Source organism: Sapajus apella, unplaced genomic scaffold (genome assembly GCF_009761245.1).
Source record: "Sapajus apella isolate SASKATOON/1434 unplaced genomic scaffold, GSC_monkey_1.0 scaffold2, whole genome shotgun sequence".
In the NCBI taxonomy this organism is placed as follows: Eukaryota; Metazoa; Chordata; class Mammalia; order Primates; family Cebidae; genus Sapajus; species Sapajus apella.
Window position 1 is genome coordinate 81,548,686 of NW_022436942.1, and position 12,755 is coordinate 81,561,440.

General features: G+C 44.5%; 1 protein-coding gene across 10 annotated transcripts in view; it reads right to left on the bottom strand.

Moving 5' to 3' along the window:
- Positions 1-12,755, bottom strand: part of SBNO1 (strawberry notch homolog 1) — a 61,223-nt gene that overhangs the window by 4,472 nt on the left and 43,996 nt on the right. For all 10 annotated transcript variants that reach the window (XM_032243418.1, XM_032243427.1, XM_032243408.1 and 7 more), the window contains 3 exons: positions 7,366-7,503; positions 6,128-6,204; positions 1,852-2,045 (listed from right to left, as the gene is read on the bottom strand). In XM_032243418.1, coding sequence (XP_032099309.1) covers positions 1,852-2,045; positions 6,128-6,204; positions 7,366-7,503 — 409 coding nt within the window. The remainder of the gene's footprint in view (positions 1-1,851; positions 2,046-6,127; positions 6,205-7,365; positions 7,504-12,755) is intronic.

Below are 12,755 nucleotides of genomic sequence, written 5' to 3' on the forward strand. Positions count from 1 at the left end.
AGGCAAGGTGTTGCTGTGTTGCCTAGGCTAGTCTCAAACTCCTGGGCTCCAGCACTTCTCCTGCCTGAGCTTCCTGAAGTGCTGGGATGATAGGCGTGAACCACCACACCCAGCTGATGGGGTGCTTTTTATGGTTGTTTAAGGAAACTGGAATCCAGACTTTTTTTTTTTTTGAGACGGAGTTTCGCTCGTTACCCAGGCTGGAGTACAATGGCGCGATCTCGGCTCACAGCAACCTCTGCCTCCTGGGTTCAAGCAAAAATTAGCGCGCCACCATGCCCAGCTAATTTTTGTATTTTCAGTAGAGACGGGGTTTCACCATGTTGACCAGGACGGTCTCAATCTCTTGACCTTGTGATCCATCTGCCTCAGCCTCCCAAAGTGCTGGGATTATAGGCGTGAGCCACAGCGCCTGGCCAAAATCCAGACTTTTATATGAAGCCTCTTGATTTTTAAATGTTGGCAATTAATTATTATTATTTTTTAAAGACAGGGTTTCACTATGTTGGCCAGGCTGGTCTTGAACTCCTAACCTCAGGTGATCCACCTGCCTCAGCCTCCCAAAGTGCTGGGATTACAGGCGTGAGCCACCACGCCCGGCCCTGTTGGCAATTAATTCAAATGAGGCCCAGGTGCAGTGACTCATACCTGTAATCCCAACACTTTGGGAGGCTATGGTGGGCAGATCACTTGAGGACAGGATACCAGCCTGGCCAACATGGTGAAACCCCATCTCTCCTAAAAAAAAAAAAAAACAAAAGTCAGCCGGGCATGGTGGTGAATGCCTGTAATCCCAGCTACTTGGAAGGCTGAAACACGAGAATTGCTTGAACTCAGGTGGAAGAGGTTGCAGCGAGACGGGAGTACACCACTGCACTCCAGCCTGGGCAAAGAGTGAGACTCAGTCTCCAAAAAAAAAAAAAAAAAAAAAAAATTAATTCAAATGAAAACCTACAACATCCCACAATACTCAAGTGTCAAAAAGAGAGTTCAGAGACTGGCTTTGGCCCATGAACTGCCAATATAGAGGAAGACTGCTATAAATGAAACCAAGATAAGCAAACAGAGTCCAATTGCTGGCCGGCTTCCTGGACACCTGTAGTTGAGCACATGGTGGGAACAGCTGGCCTAATTTGCCCTTTTCTCCCTGCAGGACACCAAGCCATCCTATGTGCACAGTGGCTTTTGAGTTCCATAGTCCTAAGCTAGCTCAACAGAGAACTCCTGGGCAGGAGGCTAAGTTGTCTTCAAATCAGGGAGCCTGCACGGACAGCAACAGTAGAGGAGGAGAGCAAGAGCAGCTGAGAACCCCATCAAAGAGACGACCGTATCATAACGTCAACCAGAACCAACGATGTCTGTTTGAAGGCTTAACTTCTAGCCAGGCGCGGTGGCTCAAGCCTGTAATCCCAGCACTTTGGGAGGCCGAGGCGGGTGGATCACGAGGTCAAGAGATCGAGAGCATCCTGGCCAACACGGTGAAACCCCGTCTCTACTAAAAATACAAAACATTAGCCAGGCATGGTGGCGCGTGCCTGTAATCCCAGCTACTCAGGAAGCTGAGGCAGGAGAATCGCCTGAACCCAGGAGGCGGAGGTTGCGGTGAGCCGAGATCGCGCCATTGCACTCCAGCCTGGCTAACAAGAGTGAAACTCTGTCCCCCCCCGCCCAAAAAAAAAACAACAAAAAAAAACTTCTATTCAACCTTGTAAGAAATATAAACAGGTCCCATACTCACTACCAGAAGAAATGTTAGATGCATTTGGAATAGAGCTAAGACATTAGCAATAAGAAAAGAAGCAGGATCTGATTTTTTCCTGCAACTCAAACCAAAACAAAAATTAGACTCACCTACTATCCGTTGCCCATCTTCCGTTCTTAGCCGGACGATCTGCATTTTCACGTTTGTGCCACTGACAGATGCTAGAACACCCTCAACTTTTGTCCAGACACTCAGCACTGAACCACATAATACATAATATGTACGGCAACGAAGACCTATTTCACAAACTAACCCCAAGCTTGCTTTTTTGCAATTGCCACGCCTAAGAAAAATGGGAAATACATATATGTGAGTGTTTGTCAATATATGTATACACCCCCCCCAAAGTCAAATCAAATTTTTTTCTTTTTATTTTTTTTGAGATGGAGTCTCCCTGTCACCAGGCTGGAGTGCAGTGGCACAATCTCGTTTCACTGCAACCTCCAACTCCCTGGTTCAAACGATTTTCCTGCCTCAGCCTTCCAAGTAGCTGGGATTACAGGCATGCACCACCATGCCTGGCTAATTTTTGTATTTTTAGTAGAGATGGGGTTTTACCATGTTGGCCAGGATGGTCTTGACCTCCTGACCTCATGATCCACCCACCTTGGCCTCCCAAAGTGCTGGGATTACAGGTGTGAGCCACCGTGCCTGGCTACAAATTTCAAATAAACAGTTTTGGAATTATTTGTCTTTATTATTTCTTAGATTATAATTCTGTTGGCCTGTTGAATTATCCTTTCCAATTTAAGGTATTGGTTTCCAATTTAAGGTTTTGAAAGGACAGTTTTTTCAGGGGACTGCCTCCCTATAGGGTTGAATTAGCTTGGCACAATGGCTCACACTTGTAATCCCAGCACTTTGGGAGGCTGCTGCATGTGGATCATGAGGTCAGGAGATCAAGAACATCCTGGCCATGGTGAAATCCCGTCTCTACTAACATACAAAATAAATAAATAAATGAACAAACAAACAAATAAATAAAAATTACCCAGGCGTGGTGGCACACACCTGCAGTCCCAGCTACTCAGCAGGCTGAGGCAGGGGAATCACTTGAACCTGGGAGATGGAGGTTGCAGTGAGCCAAGACTGTGCCACTGTACTCCAACCAGCCTGGCGACAGAGCAAGACTCCATCTCAAAAAAAAAAAAAAATACAAAAAAAGATTGAATTTATCATGTTTGCTAACTGTTGAAGGATTTGTTATTTTAATATCCATTATTTGTTTTTTTTTTTTTGTTTGTTTTTGTTTTTTTTTTTTGAGACGGAGTTTCGCTCTTACCCAGGCTGGAGTGCAATGGCGCGATCTCGGCTCACCGCAACCTCCGCCTCCCGGGTTCAGGCAATTCTCCTGCCTCAGCCTCCTGAGTAGCTGGGATTACAGGCACGCGCCACCACGCCCAGCTAATGTTTTGTATTTTTAGTAGAGACGGGGTTTCACCAGGTTGACCAGGATGGTCTCGATCTCTTGACCTCGTGATCCACCCGCCTTGGCCTCCCAAAGTGCTGGGATTACAGGCTTGAGCCACCGCGCCCGGCCAATATCCATTATTTGTATTGCTAGTTTATAAAATTATCTTGTTAGCCAGGCATGGTGGCTCATGCATGTAATCACAGCACTTTGAGAGGCTGAGGTGGGAGTACTGTTTGAGTCCGAGTTTGAGACCAGCCTAGGCAACATGGCCAGGCGCTGTCTCTACAAAACATTTAAAAGTATTAGCCAAGAACGGGCATGGTGGCTCATGCCTATAACCCCAGCACTTTGGGAGGCTGAGGCGCGTGTGAATCGCTTGAGGCCAGGAGTTCAAGACTAGCCTGGCCAATGGGGAGAAACCCAATTTCTACTGAAATAAAAAATTTAGCTGGGTATGGTGGCTCATGCCTTTAATCCCAGCTACTCAGGTGGTTGAGGCACGAGAATCGCTTGAACCTGGGAGGAGGAAGCTGCAGTAAGCCAAGATGATGCCACTGCACTCGAGCCCTCGGTTTCAAAAAAGAAAAAAAGAGATCCTGCCATGAAAAAACAAACATCTGCACAAAAGAAAAGAAGGAGCCGGGTGCAGTGGCTCACGTCTGTAATCCCAGCACTTTGGGAGGCCAAGGCGGGTGGATCATGAGGTGAGGAGCTTAAGACCGGCCTGACCAACATGGTGAAACCCCACCTCTACTAAAAATACAAAATTAGCTGGGCATGGTGGCACGTGCCTGTAAACCCAGCTACTCGGGAAGCTGAGGCAGAACTGCCTGAACCTGGGAGGTGGAAGTTGCAGTGAGCTGAGATTGCCACCACTGCACTCCAGTCTGGGCGACAGAGTGAGACTCTGTCTCAGAAAAAGGGAAAAAAAAAAAAAAAAAAAGAAAGCGAAGCGGAGAGGAGGGGGCAAAGATTCTACCAGTTATTTCTATATTATGAAATTAATAATATATTGTTCTAAAATCACATTAGTGGGAAGGACTCAGCAATCTAGAGAGGAGATGGAAAGAGGTGGGAGAGGAGGGAGAGACTACATTTAAATTTAAGAAGAAATAAGGCTGGGCGTGGTGGCTCACACCTGTAATCTCAGCACTTTGGGAGGCCAAGGTGGGTGGATCCTGAGGTCAGGAGATGGAAACCATCCTGACCAACACGGTGAAACCCTGTTTCTACTAAAATCCAAAAAACTAACCGAGCATGGTGGTGTGCGCCTATAGTTCCAGCTACTCAAGAGGCTGAGTCAGGGGAATTGCTTGAATCTGGGAGGCAGAGGTTGCAGTCAGTCGAGACTGTGCCACTGCACTGCACTCCTGCCTGGTGACAGAGCAAGACTTCCTTTCAAACAAACAAAAAACAAAAAAACAACAAAAAACAAAAAAACAAACGAGAAAAAGGGGAAAATGCCACCAATGTTTGTTTTATGGTTAAAATTATTTTCAGAATTCATCAATAAAGATGTCCTTCTGGTTAGCACTAATTCAAGATAAATATACAGTGTTAAATGTACACATATAAGACATCTTCTTGCTGTAATTCAAAACAAATGTTTGTTTTTAATTTTTTGCAGAGATGAAGTCTTGCTGTGTTGAGGAGGCTGGTCTCAAACTCCTGGCCTCAAACAATCCTCCCTTCTTGATCTCCCAAACTGCTAAAAGCCACAGCACTGTCCCCAGTGCAAATGTTTTAGAAAATGTTTGTATGGACCGGGCATGGTGGCTCACACCTGTAATGCCAGCACTTTCAAAGACCCAGGCAGGTGGATCACAAAGGTCAGGAGACCAGCACGGCCAACATGGTAAAACCACATCTCTACTAAAAATACAAAAAGTAGCTGGGTGTAGTGGCAGGCACCTGTAATGCTGGCTACATGGGAGGCTGAGGCAGGAGAATTGCTTGAACCTGGGAGGCAGAGGTTGCAGTGAGCCAAGATTGTACTGCTGCACTCCAACCTGGGCAACAGAGCAAGACCCGCCTCAAGAAGGAAAAGAAAAGAAAATGTTTGTAGGTTAACTTTTGAAAGTGTTAAACATTTTTTTTTTTTTTAAGACAGAGTCTTGTTGTCACCCAGGCAGGAGTGCAGTGGCATGATTTTGGCTCAACGCAACCTCCACCTCCCAGGTTCAAGCAATTCTACTGCCTCAGCCTCCTGAGTTGCTGGGATTACAGGCATGCGCCACCACACCCGGCTAATTTTGTATTTTTAGTAGATACTGGGCGCTTCTCCATGTTGGTCAGGCTGGTCTCAAACAGACAACCCTAGGTGATCTGCCCACCTCGGCCTCCCAAAGTGCTGGCATTACAGTCATGAGTCACTGCACCTAGCTTTTTTTTTTTTTTTTGGAGACAATTTCAGTCTTGTACCCCAGACTAGAGTGCGATGACACGATTTTGGCTTACTGCAACCTCCGCCTCCCGGGTTCAAATGATTCTCCTGCCTCAGCCTCCTGAGGAGCTGGGATTACAGGCACCTGCTACCACACCTGGTTAATTTCTGTATTTTCAGTAGACATGGGGTTTCATCATGTTGGCCAGCCTGGTCTCGAACTCCTGACCTGAGACGATCGGGCTACCCAGGCCTCCCAAAATGCTGAGATTACAGGCGTAAGCCACTGCACTCAGCTGAAAAAGCAAGTTCTAATATAAAGGATGAGTGTTAAGTTCATGCTGCCAGAAAACGGTTGGAAATAAAAAAGCATCAGTGAAGAGTAAGGAGGTACATAAACAGTTTCTGGTCCACAACTGTCCAGTAAATATTCCTGATGGAACACACCATGCCTGGCAATACTTAATCTGTTCGTTAATTCATGAGGGCACACCAGCAAAGAGTGAAGGTGCATTTAAAATCTCAATTAAATTTTGGAAAACATGGTAGGAAACACGAAAATACTAACCAATAAGCATGAGTACAAGTATCTGCAGATGAATTATACTGATCTAACCAGTGCATCAGGGCATCATCTGAGACAACCTGTAAAAATGAGAGAAATTTCACTGAAAACAGCATTTCTTTAAATAAACTGCTTACCTAATCTGGTAATTCTAGAGGCAGCCAATTTAAAATAATCTCTACCCAAAAAACTTAACCCTCGATATTAGCTGAATCTGAATGCCATTTGAAAAGTTCTGTCATGCTGGTTCCTCTTATGTAATTAAGTTTTCAAATAACTAAATTAACTATAATTGTTTTCAAATGAGAATGGCTAGGTATAGTAGTATAAGGTAATATTAATAAAATAAAACATAATAGTAAATGTTAGGAAAAATAGTCACTTACTGTTTTCTATAAATCACTGCAAAATATAAACACAGAAGCATCCTCACAATAAAACTAAGAGGTAGTGAAAAGGACTTTTTTTTTTTTTTTTTTGAGACAGAGTCTTGCTCTGTCGCCCAGGCTGGAGTGCAAGGGAGGCTAAGGCATGGGAATCAATTAAACCGGGGAGGCCGTTACAGTGAGCCAAGATCAAGCCACTGCACTCCATCCTGGGCAAGGGCAGGAGACATCTTAGAAGTTTAAGCCTGATAACATTAAGACTGCGGTATTAGCATAACAAAAGTTCACATTTTCCTTAAACCAGGCTGGGTGTGGTGGCTGACACCTGCAATTCCAGCACTTTGAAATGCCGAGGTGAAAGGATCTCCTGAGCCCAGTAATTCCAGACCAGTGCAGCCTTTGCAACATAGCGAGACCTCATTACAAAACAGTAACCAAATAAGAAAAAAGTAATTTCATACCCAGAGCAACTATCTTAAACAGTTTCAAAGTATTATTATAAATAAGTATTTTTTTCCTTTTTTTTTTGAGATTGCGTCTCACTCTGTCGCCGTAGCTGGAGTGCAGTGGTGCGATCTTGGCTTACTGCAACCCAGCTTCCCAGGTTGAAGTGATTCTCCTGCCTCAGCTTCCTAGGCAGCTGAGATTACAGGCGTGTACCACCACACTTGGCTATTTTTTTGTATCTTTAGTAGAGACGAGGTTTCACCATTTTGGCCAGGCTGGTCTCAAACTCCTGACCTCAGGTGATCCACCCGCCTTGGCCTCCCAAAGTGCTGGGATTATAAGCGTGAGTCACTGTGCCCAGCCAAAATAAGTATTCTTATATAACATAATGTACAAATTAGAAAATACCTTCTTGTATTTCTTTTTTAGATCAGCATAAATTTCTAATTTGAGCTGTTTCCCAGTATTCGGTCGATAAACTAAGAAAAGTTTCTTTTTAGGATTCACTTCTTTAACTAAGATGGCAGTTTTCTTGTTGTTTCTTATCTGTTTTTAAAAAATGACAAAATAGAAACATTTTATAATACACACTTTAAGACATGTTTTCGCACCATCACATCAGCAAATATAATCATTTGAGACTGTAACACTAACTAAGTACATGGATAGGTAACTTCAAGAAAGAATGGAAACTACTTGTTTCAAAGACTTTAACACAGCCACATCCAAAGGGCAGTTACTGGATCTTAATTCTGGCTAAAGATGAAGGTTAAAAACCAATGCTATCTTCAGATAACTATTTGGAATTAGCTTCTTCTGTTTCCTGTACCTGGAATTCCAGTCAAGCAGCCTCAGAGAGATAAGAAAAACCAAGTATAAATGGTAACAGTAGAATCTCGGTAGCAGGCATTAGGGGTCTTCATAGAAAATTATTTCACCTCTGCTGTATGTTTTTAACATTTCTCAGTAAAATGAAAAAAAAAGTTACTGTCCTTTGAATAGAATTCACAACCCTCCAAGAGAATGCCTTGGATGGCCCCAGTCCTCAGCACTGGTCTATTCCATCAGTACTGTCTTTCCCTACGTCACAGGGTGTTGAAGGGCAAAGTGAGAGATCACATGATAAAGTGGTCTGGAAACAGCGAAGCTACGTATGACAGCAGAAAGCTAAAATGTTGAACAAATTATCCACACATATGGAGGTAAAAATGGAAGGGAAGCATTAGACAATGCTGGATTCAGGTATATATTTTTAACTTTTTAAAGTTGGATTTATAAGAGAAACTTTAACAGGAAGGAGTTACTCTTAAAACTCCATTTAACACAAGGGAAAACAAATGGAAAATTCATTTTTTCTTTAATGAAGACTGATCAGTTTCGAAACAATCATTTCTGAAGCTAAACTGAAGGAAAAAAAGTTTCAAAGTAAAAGGAGTTCCCTGCCTTCTACACAATAAATCATTGTTTGCGGGACTATTAGCTTTTTATATTAATTCTCATAATAAAAAACACATTATTTTACTTTCTGCTGCGTGGATATTAAAGACCCTTGGTCTTTTACTTGTTCTAATGATTTGAAACTTTATGTATATATAGACAGACGGGGTCACCCAGGCCGGTGAAGAGCAGTAGCACAATCTCGGCTCACTGTAACCTCCCCCTCCCGGGTTCAAGCGATTCTACTGCCTCAGCCTTCCAAGTAGCTGGAACTACAGGCTCGTACCACCATGCCCAGCTATTTTTTTGGATTTTTAGTAGAAATGGGGTTTCACCGTGTTAGCCAGGATGGTCCCCATCTCCTGACCCACCTTGGCCTCCGAAAGTGCTGGGATTGCGGGCGTGACCCACTGCACTCAAGAAACATTGTTACGCTTATTTTTTTTTTTTTTTTTTTTGTCTTTTTGTTTTTTTTTCCTTTTTGTGGAGAACGGGGTCTCGCTATATTGCCCAGGCAGGTCTCGAACTCCTGGGCTTAAGGATCACGAGGTCAAGAGATCGAGACCATCCTGGTCAACACGGTGAAACCCCGTCTCTACTAAAAATACAAAACATTAGCCGGGCATGGTGGCGCGTGCCTGTAATCCCAGCTACTCAGGAAGCTGAGGCAGGAGAATTGCCTGAGCCCAGGAGGCGGAGGTTGCGGTGAGCCGAGATCGCGCCATTGCACTCCAGCCTGGGTAACAAGAGCGAAACTCTGTCCCCCCCCCCCAAAAAAAAAAAAAAAAAAACATTGTTTACATCATTACTGTAAAGTCAAAGTGATTCTGACATTGTCTTCCTAAAGGTAGCACAGGTTACACACTTAGAAGTATTGCTGCTTAATGCAGAGGAGGCTCAAAGGCAAACAAAGACCAGGAATGAACTCTCTAGGGCCACCACTCCTCATGCCCAGCCACCTGTTGCCACGCAGAGAATGAAGGACCAGTATTACTACATCCTTCAACCTAAGGGAAGCTGGGGATCAGGACTTTCACCACAATCTACCAACACTGATATTCTGGCAATAATTTCAAATTAAAAATCATAACCAAGAGCCAGGTGTGTCGGTACATGCCGGAAATCCCAGCTATTCAGGTGGTCGAGGTGAGAGGATGGATCAAGCCCAGGAGGAGCTTGAGATTGTCTTGAAAACAGTAACAAAACCCTATGTGGACCAACCAAAGTTGCATCTGTGGGGGATAGCTGAGTAAAATATGTGAATTCTACCAATGTCAACATCTTGGTTGTGATATTACACTACAGTTTTGCAAAATATTTATCTGTATGGTTTCTTACATGACATGCAAATGAACCTACAGTTCAATCAGTATTTCAAAAACTCCAAAGTCAGCCAGGTGCAGTGGCTCACACCTGTAATTAATTAATCCACCACTTTGGGAGGTCAAGGTAGGGGGATCATTTGAGCCTAGGAGTTTGAGGCCAGCCTGGACAACACAGAGATTTAAAAAAAAAAAAAAAAAAAAAAAAAACTATCCAAGCGTGGTAGAGTGTACCTGTGGTCCCGAAGCTGAGGTGGGAATTGTCTGAGCCCAGGAGGTCGAGGCTGCAGTGAGCCGTGATCATGCATGCCTCTGCAATGCAGCCTGGGTGACAGAGCAAGATCCCATTACAAAAACCAAAACAAAACCAAAAAACCCCAACTCTCAACTAGGAGCCAGATCCTTTGACAGCTTTTCTCTGGATCAAGGATCAGCAGCTTAGACCTGTGGAATCAATCTAGCCTGGGGCTCCTAAAGAACAGTTTAAAGAAGGAAGGAAGGAAGGTGGGAAGAAAAAGGAAGGAAGGAAAACACAGAGAACATGCAATATGGACCACATATGGCCTATAAAACCATACGTATCTGGCCTTTACAGAACAGGTTTAGAGACTCCTGACCCCACTCATTTATGACTTTATCCTGCCTGTGGCATCACCATACATGTAGTTACTTCATATGAGCAAGAACCAGGAACCTTATTTGCAGTCAGTCACTCCATACATATTTGTAAATAGAAAGCAAAATATATTATATACAACCAGTGAAATATTACTCAGCCTTGTAAAAAAGCAACAAAGGGACCAGACACAGTGTGATTCACATCTTTAATCCCAGTACTTTGGGAGGCTGAGGTGGGAGGATCGCTTGAGGCCAGGAGTTTCAAACCAGCCTGGTCAAAAATAGTGAGACCCCATCTCTACAAAAGAAAAATGATGCCGGGCGTGGTGGCTCAAGCCTGTAATCCCAGCACTTTGGGAGGCCGAGGTGGGTGGATTACAAGGTCAAGAGATCGAGACCATCCTGGTCAACATGGTGAAACCCCGTCTCTACTAAAAATACAAAAAATTAGCTGGGCATGGTGGTGTGTGTCTGTAATTCCAGCTACTCAGGAGGCTGAGGCAGGAGAATTGCCTGAACCCAGGAGGTGGAGGTTGCGGTGAGCCGAGATCGCGCCATTGCACTCCAACCTGGGTAACATGAGTGAAACTCCGTCTCAAAATAAAAAAAAAAGAAAAATGAAAAAATTAGCCCCTAGGCCTGCCAGGTGCAGTGGCTCAAGCCTGTAATTCCAGCACTCTGGGAGGCCGAGGCAGGTGGATCACGAGGCCAAGAGATCAAGACCATCCTGGTCAACATGGTGAAATGCCGTCTCTACTAAAAATACAAAACATTAGCTGGGCATGGTGGCGCGTGCCTGTAATCCCAGCTACTCAGGAGGTTGAGGGAGGAGAATTGCCTGAACCCAAGAGGTGGAGGTTGCGGTGAGCTGAGATCGCGCCATTGCACTCCAGCCTGGGTAACAAGAGTGAAACTCTGTCTTTAAAAAAAAAAAAAAAAAAAAATTAGCCCCTAGGCATGGTGGTGCACACCTATAGTCCCAGTTACTGAAGAAGTTGAAGCAGGAGGAACATTTTAGCCCAACAGACTGAAGGACAAAAAAAGAAATGAATAAAATAGTTACAAAAAGGGCCAGGCGCAGTGGCTCAAGCCTGCAATCCAAGCACTTCGGGAGGTCGAGGCGGGTGGATCACGAGGTCAAGAGATCAAGACCATCCTGGTCAACATGGTGAAACCCCATCTCTACTAAAAATACAAAAAATTAGCTGGGCACGGTGGTGCGTGCCTGTAATCCCAGCTACTCAGGAGGCTGAGGCAGGAGAATTGCCTGAACCCAGGAGGCGGAGGTTGCGGTGAGCCGAGATCGCACCATTGCACTCCAGCCTGGGTAACATGAACGAAACTCCGTCTCAAAAAAAAAAAAAAAAAAAAAAAAGTTACAAAAAAAGAGATGAATAAAATAGTTCAACTGATTGAGGCCACTGCTTGAGACAACATGATTAGAGAGAGATTAACCTAAGGACTAGGGAGTGAGTGATGAGCACTAAATGTTAATTACCTGTAGAACTGAGACTAAATGAAGGTCAAAGGCAGAACACATTACATCATTGCTCTATGCTCTGACAATGCAGAAACAGAACAATTAAGATGGGAGAAACACATACAAAAACAAAAGTTTTGGCCAGGTGCGCCGGCTCACACCTGTAATCTCAGCACTTTGGGAGGCCGAGGCAGGTGGATCACGAGGTCAAGAGATCAAAACCATCCTGGCCAACATGGTGAAACCTCATCTCTACTAAAAATACAAAAAATATTAGCAGGGCGTGGTGGTGCATGCCTGTAGTCCCAGCTACTCAGGGGGCTGAGGCAGAATTGTTTGAAACCAGAAAACAGAAGTTGCAGTGAGCCAGGATCGCGCCACTGCACTCCAGCCTGGTGATAGAGTTGAGGCTCCATCTCAAACAAACAAACAAACAAAAAAACAAAGTTGTTTTTTTTTAAACCCATTATTTTCGGGAATACTGAAATCTAGTATAACATTTTATTATCCTGTGTGTCCTAGAGAACAAGGATTCTTGTATAAGAAAAAAGACTTGGCTGGGCACTGTGGTTCATGCCTGTAATCCTAGCACTTTGGCAGACTGAGGTAGGCAGATCACCTGAGGTCAGGAGTTAGAGATCAGCCTGGCAAAGAAACCTTGACTATTAGAAACACAAAAAATTAGCTGGGTGTGGTGGCAGGCACTTGTAGTCCCAGCTACTCTGGAGACTGAGGCAGGAGCATCACTTGAACCTGGGAGGCGGAGGATGCAGAGTCGAGATCCCATCACTGCACTCCAGCCTGGCTGAAAGAGTAAGACTCTGTCAAAAACAAAACAAAACAAGCCGGGCGCGGTGGCTCACGCCTGTAATCCCAGCACTTTGGGAGGCCGAGGCGGGTGGATCACGAGGTCAAGAGATCGAGACCATCCTGGTCAACAT